Source organism: Lupinus angustifolius, chromosome LG18 (genome assembly GCF_001865875.1).
Source record: "Lupinus angustifolius cultivar Tanjil chromosome LG18, LupAngTanjil_v1.0, whole genome shotgun sequence".
In the NCBI taxonomy this organism is placed as follows: domain Eukaryota; kingdom Viridiplantae; phylum Streptophyta; class Magnoliopsida; order Fabales; family Fabaceae; genus Lupinus; species Lupinus angustifolius.
In genome coordinates, this window is record NC_032026.1 from 8,798,562 (window position 1) to 8,813,859 (window position 15,298).

Sequence of the window (15,298 nt, forward strand, 5' to 3'; positions counted from 1 at the left end):
TAATTGCAACTCATAATCTTTACTGAAAAAATCTCTTGTGTTGCAAGAGTACTGGACGTAGCCTTCGGTGGACAAGAAGGTGAACCAATATAAAAGTTCTTGCGTATTCTCTTCTCCCTTATCTCTTTGATTTTACTTGTTAATTTTTTGCATTTATTTTTCGTTGCACTTTAACTCTTGATTTTGCAGAAAAGGTGGCCATTATTTTAAGTCAACTAATTTACCCTCCTCTTAGTTGCAATCTCAGTCTTACAGCTAGAATGTGTCAAACATTTCAAGCTTGAAATGATTGTGTTGAACACCACACATACTCTAATACCTCCTCTTGCTGGTGAGCGAATCTTCGTCTCCTAGTCTTGATATTTGAACGTGAAGCAATACTAACGCTTAACCACCATTTGGCAAAAGCAATTTCATCCAACGCTTAACCATCTTTTTGACAGAAGCAAACTAATCATAATGGATGAAAGAGAGAAATGAGATGGACCTTAATCTTGATCCTTATATGTTGCTTCAATGATGAAAAATTTACACACTATAATGTTGTATGTTTAATGAGAGAGGTGTATAGAAACTAGAGTAACAAAGAAATGAGAAATAATTGAGGGTAAATGATAAATAATAAGAAAAAAATATGAAGTAACTCTTGTTGTCATTGACAAACTGGATAGTGTTTCTTGTTAGACTCTAGATAGATCAAGTCATCATATATGACTTCTTTCCACAAATCAACATCAAAAGAAATCAAAACTTCTTGGAAAGTTGATAGATTCTCCTCTAATATATAGACAATATAATCAGGTCTACACTCTCTAGCAATTGTTGCTCTCTTACTAATTCTTGGTTCTAGTTCAAATCTTTCATTTTTATCATTATTTCTAATCACACGAATATGATTAGTTGACGTACCCTCACTATTCCTCAATTTAAAAGGGAATTTATTTTTCATTGATATCAGCATCGTTTAGACTCGATGATAACTTTTGCGTTAAGGTCATAAAACTTGTACACATTGTTGTTTACAACATACCCAATGAATACACATTCATAGGCTTTGTGAGTTTAACTTCTATGGATATGCCATCAGAAATGATTTCCTCAGCAATTCTATGTATCTCATAGGACTAAGACTCTACTGATTTATTATTAGTCATATGATACTTTAGGTAACGACTAACAACATATTTTTTAGTATCATCTTCCTTAGTACCATATTTCTTTTCAAGTGCATACCAAATTAATTTGGCAGAGTTGTATGAATTATAATAACCACAGAGATCACCAGACAACTCATCCAGAATGAAATTCTTACACAAGTAATTATTTTCATTTCATATAGTTATTTCAATAACTAGTTTATCTTTTTTCTCTTTTTCAGCTTTTTCCGGCAACATTGGGATATTGTTTTCAGAACATGTGCAACTTTTCTCATAATGAGGATAATTTCCATCTTATGTTGCCACCATTTGAAATTTTGTCCCATCAAACTGAAATGGTTTATTCAGGTCAAAGTTGTTTTGTCTAGTAATATTATCTACGAATGTCATTGCAGTAGAATCGTCTTAAAATTGTTGTTACTACAGCTTGCAACATTTATAAATGGCACGAAATAATACTTACTGGCTGATTCACGACCATGTCACTCTATTTAAGACGTTTCATGGCACTTCTCAAAATGTGCAAGCAGACTATCAACCACGTCGTTTCTAGGATAAAACAGCTCAAATATATGTTATCGAATTCTTACTGCACTGTAAGAACGGATCTCGAATACACCCACCATAATATTGCTACCAATGCCAATTCTCGAAATTCCTACAATATGGCTACCAGTGCCATTTCTCAAAATCCCCACAATATGGCTACTCATGTCAATTCTTTTCCCACAATACTGACTACAAGTGTCATTTCTCAAAGTGCCCATAATTTGGCTACATGTGCCAATTCTTTTCCCACACTACTGACTATCAGTGCCAGTTCTCAAAATGCCCACAATTTAGCTACATGTATCAATCTTTTCCCTTAATACTAATTATCACTGTCAGTTCTCGAAATGTCAATTCTTAGTGCCACAGAAAAAGGGGAGAAGATTGCCGGAAATGCATAAGCGAAAAATAGAGGGAGAAAGAAAAAGTTGATGAAAGCACATTCAACTTGAAGCGAATTATAATGAGGGGAGAATACCTCTATTTATAACATGAGATTTTTTTCAAATTCCCCATATCTCCAATGTGAGACTTGGAAGTTGTTTTTTTTTTCAAAACTCTTCTATATGGGATTTGGGAGTTTTTTAGATTTCACACCCAAAAGTTATCACTAACAACTTTCAACAAACCAAGTTCCAACACATAGAAATCAAAGCAATAACATTAAAAACTCAACTCATGCAAGCATAATATCAAACACTTCAAAGGCATAGAAGAACCAACCACTCTCCATCAAATCTGGAGAGCTTTTATTAATGTAAGACTCCATGGCAGACACTAAAAATATGTAAGACAATGCTGATACATATTCATGCAAGACAATAAACAAGAGAAGCATAAAAGCTCAATCAAAATTAAATTAAATTAAGAGGCCTAAATCGTTGAAGACTTCCATCAAACAATTAATATGCACTATTCACTAGTGTAAACAACCATCAATATCATACTAAGAAATATTTAGGGAGGGATGGGTAATAAGGTCATATTAAAATTAAAAATTAATATGGGTGTACCTAGAGGTTAAGGATATCTAAACTTTTAATCTTGCTCTTTTTGGGAAATAAAATTGGCGTTTGGTGGTTACTGAAAGTGATAGTACGTGGTGCAAAGTTTTGAGATCTAAGTATGGTTGGGGTTTCACTAATTCTTCGGGATATGATTAAAGTTCTTATCTGATAAAAAGTCTGCTTGGACCAGAGATTTAGGCTTTCTTCCTTCTAAGGATTTTGATAACATTCATTGGTTCTCGGGGTATTATCCATCATGAAGGGGATGGGTCTACTACTAATTTATGACATGATAATAGGTCGGGGATTGCTAACTATTTCACTAAGTTTAGGAGGCTCTATAACCTTAGTCTCTTTCGAGATGACCATATTAATGATTTTGGGAGATGGGTGGGGAGAAATGGGAATGAAACTTAACTTGGAGACGACACCCTTTTACTTGGAAACTTGAGCTAACTAATACTTCTTTTGCAGGAATTTAACCAATCAGTGCTTTAGGTTAACACATCTGGTTCTTGGGAGTGGAGGCATGACAAATCAAAACGATACTCGACAAGATATGCTTACAAGCTTCTTACTCACTATAATCATGATCAAACTCTCAACAATCATCACATTCACCTCCTTTAGAAATCCAAAGCTCCTTTAAAGGTCACTACTTTTGTATAAAGACTCTTTCAAGACAAACTTCCAACTAAGGAGGTTCTACTCAGGAGGATGATTTCTTTAAATCATGGGAGATGAACTTTATGCACCTTCTACAACGAGCATCATTAATCCTCTCATCACCTCTTCTCTTCATGTAACCTTGCCTACTCAGTCTAACAACTCATCTACAAATGGTTGGACATCAACGTTGTTTTTCCTTTTGCTCCAACCCACCACTTTACTATTCAGATGACATGTTGAAAGATAGGAAATGTAGGAAAGTTTGGATTATTATCTTATTAGCTACAATTTTTAACTCAGTTAAGCCATTTCTTCATCAGATTCTGGAATCAACAAGGGTAAAATATTGGCTTTTGATTAACAACCGGCGGGTAAAAACTCAATTCTTTATTTCAAATAGATTGCTAACCCTATAGCTAGATTCAATATCACATTATAATTATTCTTATTTAACTATTTTCCATTTATCTCTTTTCTAACTCTTGTTTTTTCTAATAAAATTTCTTTTACAGATAAAAAAAGTGACGACCCAAGAGGTTTTAAGCTATATGACAATATATACACACATTTCTAGAAATAAAACTATAATAATTTTTTATAAAAAATTATAAGATAATTCATTCATGTGAGTCTACTTATACTCAAATTTATAAAATATAAATCATATGCAAAAACCATATAATCATAACATTGTATGCATTGATTAAAATTCCAAAATATAAGAAAACAGTCATTACCAAAATTCATAATTGTTCTGAGTTTTCTAGATTTGAAAAATGAATGTTTTTTTCTTGATTTGAAAAAGTGAATGTTTTTTTTCATTTTCAATACAATAAAAATATATATTTATATAAGTGCCCCAATAATATTTCAATCATTCCTCTCTTACACAATTTAAGATTATTCTCCTAATAATAGCACAAATAGTATATCCATAAAACAACTATCAATATATACAATGTTTTCTAAAAAGTATAAACTTTGTGTGGCACATGCCCCCACTAAAGACTTCTAGGTCTGTAGCTGATAGTGGCCAGGATTTGAACTAATGGTGAGGGCTCTCTCTTTCATTTTATGATAAAAACCAAATTATTTTGAAGGGTATAAGATCTACAAGGATCGTGTGTGTGGGATGAAATTTTATCCCAAGTTCATAGTGAATCAAAATTTATAAAATAAGATAAAAATATTAGTTTTTGTTTTCATAATTTTATTTTTTTATTAAATGACACTTTTTAATTGGGCAATAACACAAAATTTCTCCTAAATCTCAAATTTTAATGACTGTAATATCTATGCATTGATAATGTAAAGATTTATATATAGTTAGTGCATTATCTACCCTATGATTATTTTTTTCTTCTGAAAAGTCAATGATTACTACAAATGAATAGTGTATGATGTAGCGACAGTGTAAAAAATCTTACACTATCAGTGTATACATTATTTTCTCAGTTTTAATGTTGAACTTTCCAATACTCAAATATAAGATAAAAAGTAAATTATTCTGACATCCCCTGAGTTTTAGTGAAATTACACAAATCACCCATCATTTTTTTACACATACACAAAACCCCCTAAATTTTATACCTTCATTACACTGACCACCCATGCATGAGAAATAAATGTAATTTTTTAAACAAAAAATATGATAAATTCAATTAAGTTAAACAAAATATGGTATATTAGGGAGACAGATCCAAATAATATACAAATCAATATATCTTTATTATTGTTTTGTTACAAAATGCATCAACAATTCCAATGAGATATTGTTTAAATCGCTCTTATACTATATCGTAACGAACCAAAAATGATATATATGTATTAACTCATATATCATTTGGACTTATCTTCACAATATATCATGTTTTGTTTAACTAAATTGCATTTATCACATTTTTGTTTAAAAAATTACATTATTTTACTTTCACTTTCAGGGGTGGTCAGTGTAATGAAAGTATAAAAATGAGGGGTTTGTGTATGTGTAAAAAATTGAGGGAGGTTTATGTAATTTCGCTAAAACTCAAGGGGTGTCAGTGTAATTTACTATAAGATAAATGAAAGATCTATATCATTAAAAAAAATTATGAGAAAGTGACATATATATTGGTAGTTGTAACAAAATTTTACATTATCATTATATTATTTATCATATATTTTTAATCAACATTAACTTTAAATAAAATTATTTTAAATGAACGATGGATAATATATTATATATTATGTAAGTGTATAAAACCTTACTTACATTCATATTACTAGTATAGCATCATCCCATCTATTATTAAGTGACTCTATCTCCCCCCTATATATACTCTCTAAGGTAAACCACTGCCTTTCTAAATTCTCTTCCCTTTTCTCTCTTTACACAGGCACCACCTAATAAGAATCACAGCAGTGGAACTGCCAAAAAACCTTAGCATCATCAGGTTCATATATTCCCTTCTAAGACCAGTTACCAGTTAGTTAACTCACGGTTTTCCCCCTCCTCTTCTCCCCATTTTACCCTTCTCCCACTTCCTTATTTTCCATCATCACAACCTCTCATCAAAATGATAACTTGGAACGATTTATACAGTGTGTTAACTGCAGTGGTTCCACTCTACGTGGCAATGATCTTAGCATACGGTTCCGTACGGTGGTGGAAAATATTCTCGCCGGACCAATGCTCCGGCATAAACCGTTTCGTCGCGATATTCGCGGTTCCACTACTTTCCTTCCACTTCATCTCCACCAACAACCCTTACGCCATGAACTTCAGGTTCATCGCCGCCGATACGCTTCAAAAAATCATCATGCTTTTCGCACTTTCTATCTGGACTAACTTCACCGCCAACGGTAGCCTCGAATGGATGATTACAATTTTCTCTCTTTCCACATTACCTAACACGTTAGTCATGGGAATCCCTCTCTTAATCGCCATGTACGGCGATTATTCCGGTAACCTCATGGTTCAGGTGGTGGTGCTCCAGTGTATCATATGGTATACGCTCCTTCTATTCCTTTTCGAGTACCGCGGCGCGAAGTTACTAATCATGGAGCAGTTTCCAGAAACTGCAGCGTCGATCGTGTCGTTCAAGGTTGACTCCGACGTCGTTTCGCTTGACGGTAGGGATTTTCTTGAAACCGATGCTGAGGTCGGCGACGATGGGAAACTTCACGTCACTGTTAGAAAATCGAACGCGTCGCGGAGATCGTTTATGATGACTCCGCGGCCGTCGAATCTCACCGGAGCTGAGATTTACAGCATGAGCTCTACGCCACGTGGCTCTAACTTCAACCACGCCGATTTCTACTCCATGATGGGGTATCAAGCAAGGCATTCCAATTTTGGTGCGACGGATTTGTATTCTGTTCAGTCCACGTCACGTGGGCCCACACCACGGCCATCGAATTTTGAAGAGAACGGTGCAGCAATGGGACAGAATATGAGCTCACCCAGGTTCGGCTTTTACCCAGCACAAACCATGCCGGCATCGTACCCGGTTCCGAACCCAGAATTCTCATCCAGTTTTAGTAAAAGTGTTAAAAACTTGCAACCACAAACACAACAACAACCACAATTACAGCCACAATTAGTTCAGAATAATACTAAATCGAGCCATGACGCTAAAGAGCTCCACATGTTTGTGTGGAGCTCAAGTGCGTCACCAGTTTCCGAAGGAGCTGGCCTCCACGTATTCAACGGTGCCGAGTTAGGTGCGTCCGATCAAGGTGCTAAAGAGATAAGGATGGTGGTAGCAGAAGAAAATCCTCAAACTGAAGCCAATAAAGGTAATAATATAATATACACGAGTTTTTTAAAATTAAAACAAACCTCATTTTATAAATTAATTTGATTTGGTGATTGTGTGATGATTAATTCAAAACTGAAGTTATAACGGAGGCAGAGTTTGTTGCGGAAGAGTTGAAATTTCCAACGAAAGAAACAGAACAAGCAGTGGAATTGGAAGGAGAGAAAGAAGGACCAAATGGACTAAACAAGCTAGGTTCAAGTTCAACAGCGGAGCTACACCCGAAAGCCGCCGCAGCCGCCGGGACTGGCTTGACAAAATATATGCCTCCGGCGAGTGTTATGACCCGTCTCATACTGATAATGGTATGGAGAAAGCTTATCCGCAACCCAAATACATACTCCAGCCTCATTGGTGTCATTTGGTCCCTCGTTGCCTTTAGGTAAATTAAATCAAAGTCAAATTATTAGTTAGCAATATGTGGTTCTGTCTTTATAGTTTGGATTATTTTTAATTACGGTGGTGTAAATGTAACTATTATTGTAGTGTTGACATAGTTTTGATCATCATTGATTGATTGCAGGTGGCATGTGCATATGCCTAAAATAATAGAGAAATCAATCTCCATATTGTCTGATGCAGGTCTTGGAATGGCTATGTTCAGCTTAGGTGAGTGGCCACCATTTTTCTCCTAATTCCTACTCCTACAATAATTTCATTCTTTTTCTATTTCAAACTCCTTTCCTCTTTTACATCGACAACATTATTAATTTATTATAGTGACTTCCACTTCTAGTTTAGATATTGATATTTACTTGATAAGTTCTTCTATATTATTGACGAAAGATAGTTTCTCACTAAATTCTGTTTGGAAACATTTTTTTTAAGATGTAACTCTCTGTATTACTCTAACTTTTATGTAATTTTGTTGACATATTTATTTGTTCTTTTGAAATTCAAGTATACCTACCTAAAATAATGAATTTTAAATAATTGTAGAAATATACAATCACAATAAGATAAGAGGGGGTACAAGAGCACTTGATTGAATGTGACTGTAACATGGGTATGTATGAAAAGTATGCATTTGGGGGGAAGCAAGTGTTATCCTTCCATTCCATCCAAGTTTTGTTACCGTACAAACATAATCAAATAGAATAAGAATCGTTCCAAAAAATTATCCACATATTTCTAATTAATTATATATCATCGAATAATATAAAAATATTAATTTTAAATTTTAAAATTTTTATTTTTATTTAAGTGTTATTTTTTAATTGATCATGACAGAAAATTGAGATATTATATTGAACAACTGTGTTCATCAATCAAATGAATCAATCACAAAAGTGTATAAATTTATATACCAATTGATAAATAGATATTTTTTTTAATCTTTTGAATAGATTATTTTCAATTAATCACACATATTAAACATCACATCTCTTTAAATTGAAGATAATATGGGAATCGAATAGTGACAAAGCATGTCCCAGACATGTGGGGTATATTTTTCAACCACGTTGCTTTTGCGGTCCACAAGCGGTGCTAGTGACGTGTACCATTTTTGGTCCCTAATTAGGCAAAGGTAGTTGAATGGGACGAATCAAACTCGTACTATAGATATAAATATTTTTTCAAAGAAAAAGCTGAAAAGCCCTTTCCCTTTATGCTCTGAATAATGTAAATTGTGGATGCCTTTTGTTTTAATTTCTTTTTTTTGTCTGTGACCATTTTGGCTAAAAAATTTGAGTACTGAATTGACTTGTTAGTTTTGATATGTGTAGGTCTGTTTATGGCTCTTCAGCCAAAAATGATAGCTTGTGGGAACTCAGTTGCTACATTTGCCATGGCTGTTCGATTCTTGACCGGCCCAGCCGTCATGGCAGCAGCTTCCATCGCTGTTGGCCTTCGTGGCAATCTCTTACGTATAGCTATTGTTCAGGTAATTATAAGTAATTAACATAATATAATACCTCTACCCTATACTTGTAGCTTGTTTCCTTCATATTAAATAAAGCTATTCTTAGAGGTAAAAAAGTTTAGGAATTTTGACCCCATATAAAACTTCCTTTTCGGGATAAAAGCTATTTCTAGCAATTTAAGGTTTCATTCATGTAATTCTGAAATAATTTCATGGGATTATAAATACAATACCACTTTGCCTCGATTGTTTTTATAATTCTAAAATAGTTTGATGAGAATATCTTTACATGCATCTATTGCTTTTATATCTTGTAATGCTTAAAATGTAGAAATCATGTGTCATAACTCTGTGATTGTTTGAAAAAAAAATATTAAAGTAAAAATTTAATTTTTAAGTATTTTTTTGACCAATTATAATTTATGGCCTATGAAGTGACACTCATTATGAGAGAAAAGATGTGCTCTCATATATAAGCATAGTGATATTCATGCCCATGATTTTACTTATCAAACTAAATATCTTAAAAACTTGTAATTGTTAAAAACAGGCTGCACTTCCACAAGGAATTGTTCCATTTGTATTTGCAAAGGAGTACAATGTCCATCCAGCCATTCTTAGCACAGCGTAAGAAATTGAACTTCTTTAACATATTTTCTTAGTCATTCTTTCTCTTAAGTAATAATTTGATTCACTTTTCTGAAATGTACAAGTTTAATTTAATTGCAGGGTTATATTTGGGATGTTGATTGCACTACCAATTACTCTAGTCTACTACATACTACTTGGCTTGTAAATTTATACTATACCCTTTTCAACCTTTTATTCTCTGAGAGTTAACATGCATGCACAGAGACCACATTGGATTGTGCTGTTATTAGCAAGGATGGGGTTTTCTGAATGATTTACAAACTAATAGGTGTCCTTAAAACATAGGGTATCCTACAAAGTTTCCAAATTTTGGGAAACGTAAGAAAATTTGACCTACTGGCCAAAATCCCCATGATCCCAATACCCCATATATTATTAAGTTCCAAGTGACACAATTTCAAGAACCTCAGAGAAAGTGGAACAAGTACAGTGTATTGGAGACAAGACAGAGAAAAACAGGGTGAAGCTTAACATAAACAGAGGCAATGATATCTAGAAAAATTGGTTCCCTCCGTATCTGCATTGTAAATTTTATTAGTCGTGTTTGGGTCATGTTCAGCAATAGAAGATATTAAATTGGAATACTAAAGGAAGAACCTTTTTTTCTTCTGAATCTTATGTTTACTTTATACCTTTAAATTGATTATATTATTATTGGTGTTCTGTCTTTTATCGTCATCGGATCCAGATTATTTGCGTTTGTCGTCTTCCTTTATTCCCGTAATTTTAATAGCATTTTTTAATGAGTGTAATAGATGTGTATTGCTAATATATCGGATAATAAAAAGTATTATAATACATTTCGTGTAAAGATTTTTTTGGTTGTTAACATTAATCAACGATCATATATATATATATATATAGTTTTTTTTTTTTTGTACATCGAAAATAAAAGAGCAACACTATAAAAAAAGATATAGGCTTAAGAACTTAAGAACTCGAAAACGGCAATAGAAGGAAGATCCCAATGCTGAGTAGAAGTGGTCGTAAGATCCCTAAATTTAGTCGTAAGATCTCCCTAGGAATAAACTTGACTTGAACTACCCATCCGGGAGCAATTAAGTTGCAAATTTAAACTCATGCACACAAATTGATAGTGATTTCTTTTAAGGACTCATGCACACAAATTGAAACTCAAAAGTCCTTGCTTTGATGGTTTCTACAACGTTTTTCGTCAACGTGTTTATTCAAATATTTAGAAAAACAATGGATATCCACATACTCAAAGAAATTAGTTTTTTACACAGGTAATAGAATGGAGGTTAAGCTTAGTGCACAACCTTTCTATCTCTTTCTCTCATATTTTATACTTGATGAAGTAAAGGGAACTAAAAAGTTGCCTTGTTTTCCTTTTCTGGTGTAATATAATTGGGACCATGAGAGTGAGAGCTGAACTACTTTCAAAAGACATGGTCTTTCTACTGAGTGGGAATTATCCACTTTTCCTCTGAAATTAAGTGAGGGAATGGTAAAAAGCAAAAAGGGGAGGCAAAAACCAGTGAAAGCAAAAAGCTTAAGTAGGTTTTTTGTATATAAGTATAGTTAGATGATCCTAATATATCATCATAATATTTAATGTGGTAATTTTAAATAAAAAGATAAGCACTACACTAATTTGAGAATATATAATGAGAATAAAAATTCTTTTCAGAGATATAATTTAACTTCTTAAATTTATTCAGTATTTGATATGTGTCTTCTTTTTCTTCCTTCACGAAGTTTTCATTTTAAAATACATTATAAAAGAAAAAATAAGACACATATCAAATGCTGAGTTGATTGAAGGAGACAAATTATTTCTTAGTAACATACTTTATTCTCGTCTAAAATATATTAAAAAGTTTGATTAAAAGAATCCATATATTTTTAGTACTGATGTGCCCAAAAATCTAACTAGCTAGTAGTAACTAATAGCCACTAGTACACTTTATGAAGAACTAAAGTAGGCTACCCTGCACTCAACTTTTTTACTAGGAAAATGATGGCATCTCAACCTTTCTCATCCCACGTCTTATTCAATCACGCCTGGTTCAAAAGAACATCACCTCTCTTATTTTTTGTGTGTTACTTGTTTACAATCCAATTAAAAGTATCACGCAAAAATCATTAAAATATAAAATATTTATTAATATTTTTTTGATGAAATTTAATTGATTTAAGATATAAAAATATAATTTTTTGAGACATAATATTTTATTAGGAAAACTAAAAAAGATTTATATCTCAAACATTGATGCATAAAATGGAAAATAGGCTTAGAACAGTCAAAATGGGGGCCCGAATATCCACGAAAGCCCAAAAATTTATATGACTTATGTATCATATTAGATATTTTTTATTGAATTTGAGTTTTTTAATCCAACCCGATAAGGCTATAATTAAAATCGGATCGAGCTTACCCAATGGCCAATGCAGAGGAGAAGGTTGGATGACGGTGTTAGTGGAGAAAAAATTCTACCTTTAAATTGATGGGGAAAATGGTGTGTTTAGTATTACTAGAGAAACGATGAATTTTATGATCCCATAAATATTTACCTATTTTTTATTTTCTACCTTTCAATAAAAAAATCATTTTAAAGGATTTTGTAAATCCCAACCCGTCATGGAGTTTAAGGAACCAAATTATATAAAAAATGTTGCATTCAGTGCTACAAGCTGGACTTAGTGTTGTAATGAAAATTAAACGTTCTTAACTTTTTATCCTAAGCCAAGGCTGAGCTTAGCAAAATTCATTTTGAAGGATTTTATCCTAAGCCAAGCTGGACTTAGGATTTTGTTGCCCATTTTGAGATTAGCACAACAATTGTAACTGATGATAAATTTACTATTTTTATATTAATTAAATTTCTTAAAGTGAATTTTTGAGGAGGGAATATGAGGAGTAATATACATGCTTTCATTATTTTATACAAATATAGGAGTAATAGGTTTCGAGCCATGGGATGCAACAACCAAATACACATGAAATATGTATGATGATCCATTAATTAAGAGGTTTTGGGCACTTTGTAGTTTGTGTAAGCATATAATTCAGTTATTCTTGATCTTATTTCATATGATGTCCCAAATCAATAAAAATATAATATATCAATTAAAAAATTAAATGTTTATTATTTTTTTTGTTTTTATTTCATTATCATTAATTCGGGATAGTTTGAGGACAAAATCTTAGATATCTTATCTCTATTCTTTGTGTAATAATAATACATAGGAAGGAACGCATGGTTAGACAAACTGCCACTTCACGCAAAGACAAACATGCTCGGTCGAGAAAGCGATTGTGGTGTTGCCGTGTTGGTCCGTTACCTTACCACAAAGTCCAAGACCCAAAGTTCCCGTGGCTGGTTGGCTAGTATTTATTGCATGTTTACACCTTCACATGGCCCTGTTTCTTTAACACACAACAACTTCACGCATCTGCTTCTGCAGTTCGTTTTCAAGTCTCAACCTCACGTGTGGATTCAGATCATTTTTTTTTGTAGAAAATGGAAAAGATCTCAGTTGTTGAATGATTTATCTATAAGATAAAAATATTCATTCTAATTTTGGATAAATTATTGTATGTGTGCTTGCAATTCTAGTTACACCCTTGAAATTTGGCCAATAACAGATCGATATAAGTAACATGCACTAGAGGTGAGTATGGACAGAGTTGGAATAAGTTAAGACCTGTCCTTATCCGACTTTAAATAATGGTCGGGTCATTCATTTGAACTCGGACCCGGCCCTAGACCCGAACCTAACTCAACCCTAAATATTGATCGGGTCAACATTTAAACCCGATCAGATTAAATATAATGCACACTCATATTAGATAGAGATTTCTCAATATTATTTATTATGATGAATATGTAATTTGACATAGTAAATGATATATCTATATATATTATTAAGCATGTATATATGATGAAAAATTAGAGAATCAACGATACTTTCGACTAAAATGTGTCATTAATCTGTACATATTTGAGTAGAAACACATACAAACATGATGAGTGAGTGACCATGGAACAGGGCGGGACGGGTCATGCTAGATCCCTATCTGATACTAAATATTGGTCGGGTCTATTTTTTGAACTCGAACTCAGCCCTAAACCCAATCAACCCGATCCTATTTGGGCCGATCATGATCGGGCTATGTCAGGTGAGCGGGTAGGGCCAGATCCTACTCACCCCTAACATGCACGATTGAATATCTTTGCACTTATTGTTAAAATGGTAGAGCCATGTATGAGTCTCGATAAAGCAAGAAAGAAAGAATGATAAAATCCATGTAAAGAAAGCTTCTTGATGAATCAAGAAGTATGATAGAAAACCATGAATGAGAAAATGAAAATTTTCTATATAGAATTGAGTTACGAGGAATAAGGGAATTACCCTTTATATACTAAAATGTCTAACTAATAACTAACTAGTTAATCGATTTATTAAACTCTTAATCGATTAAAGAAAACAATATTACAACTAACAAACTGAAATCAACTAACAACTTTAACAGCCCCCTCAAGCTGGAATGTGTCAAGCATTCCAAGCTTGAAATGATTGTGTTGAACACCATACATACTCTAATACCTCTTCTTGCTGGTGAGCGAATCTTCGTCTCCCAGTCTTGAAATCTGAATGTGAAGCAATACTGACGCATAACCACCATTTGGCAGAAGCAATTTCATCCATCGCTTAACCATCTTTTTGACAGAAGCAAACCAATCAAAACAGATGAAAGAGAGAAATGAGATGGACCTTAATGTTGATCCTTATATGTTGCTTCAATGAGGAAAACATTACACACTATAATGTTGTATGTTTAATGAGAGAGATGAGTAAAGAAACTGGAGCAATAAAGAAATGAGAAATAATTGAGTGTAAATGATAAAGAATAAGAAAAAAAATGTGAAGTAATTCTTGTTGTCATTGAGAAACTGTCTAAGAATCATTTTTTTAAGGAAATTCTTACAGATACAAGAATCGAGCAATCTACAAAGTGCAACCGACATTCAGGCATTTACATGTTTGAAGCACTCAAGGCCATCATCTAACATTGTTCATCCAATGCTAGAAGTTGAGTTTCTTTGTTGGAGTAAGAAGAACTCAGAAGACTGCAAAATACCAGGGTGATGTTGATGAACAGTAGTGGATAACTGCAAAATACCTTTTCTCAACTGGGTTCTTTGACAAAGTGAATTCGGTAAGAATGAAATACCAAATGGTGGATCTTGATACTTATTTTCACATGATCAAATCAGTCACCAACTTCCATACACCATCATCTAAATCACCTCCGTGAAATTGTGAAACCAACTTTTTTTGAGAGCCATGAATGAAATAATGATTCTTTGTTGAATCTTGGAATGATAGAAATATAAGTGGAAGCCATCAAAACAATAATAATTGCTCTGATACCATATTAAAATGGTAGAGCCATGTATGAATTTTGATAAAGCAAGAAAGAAAGAATGAGAAAATCCATGAAAAGAAAGCTTATTGATGAATCAAGAAGTATGAGAGAAAATGATTAATGAGAAAATGGAAATTTTCTATATAGAATTGAGTTACGAAGAATAAGGGAATCACCATTTATATACTAAAATGTCTAACTAATAACTA

At 33.0% G+C, this 15,298-nt stretch overlaps 1 protein-coding gene across 1 annotated transcript; it reads left to right on the forward strand.

Annotated features, from left to right (window-relative positions):
• On the forward strand, window positions 5,933-10,357 carry LOC109333330 (auxin efflux carrier component 3-like). The gene is given in 7 exon segments (XM_019568767.1): window positions 5,933-6,184; window positions 6,186-7,159; window positions 7,261-7,561; window positions 7,703-7,788; window positions 8,907-9,064; window positions 9,594-9,670; window positions 9,773-10,357. Coding segments are annotated over 7 exon segments (1,797 nt in total). The 5' UTR covers window positions 5,933-6,050; the 3' UTR covers window positions 9,840-10,357.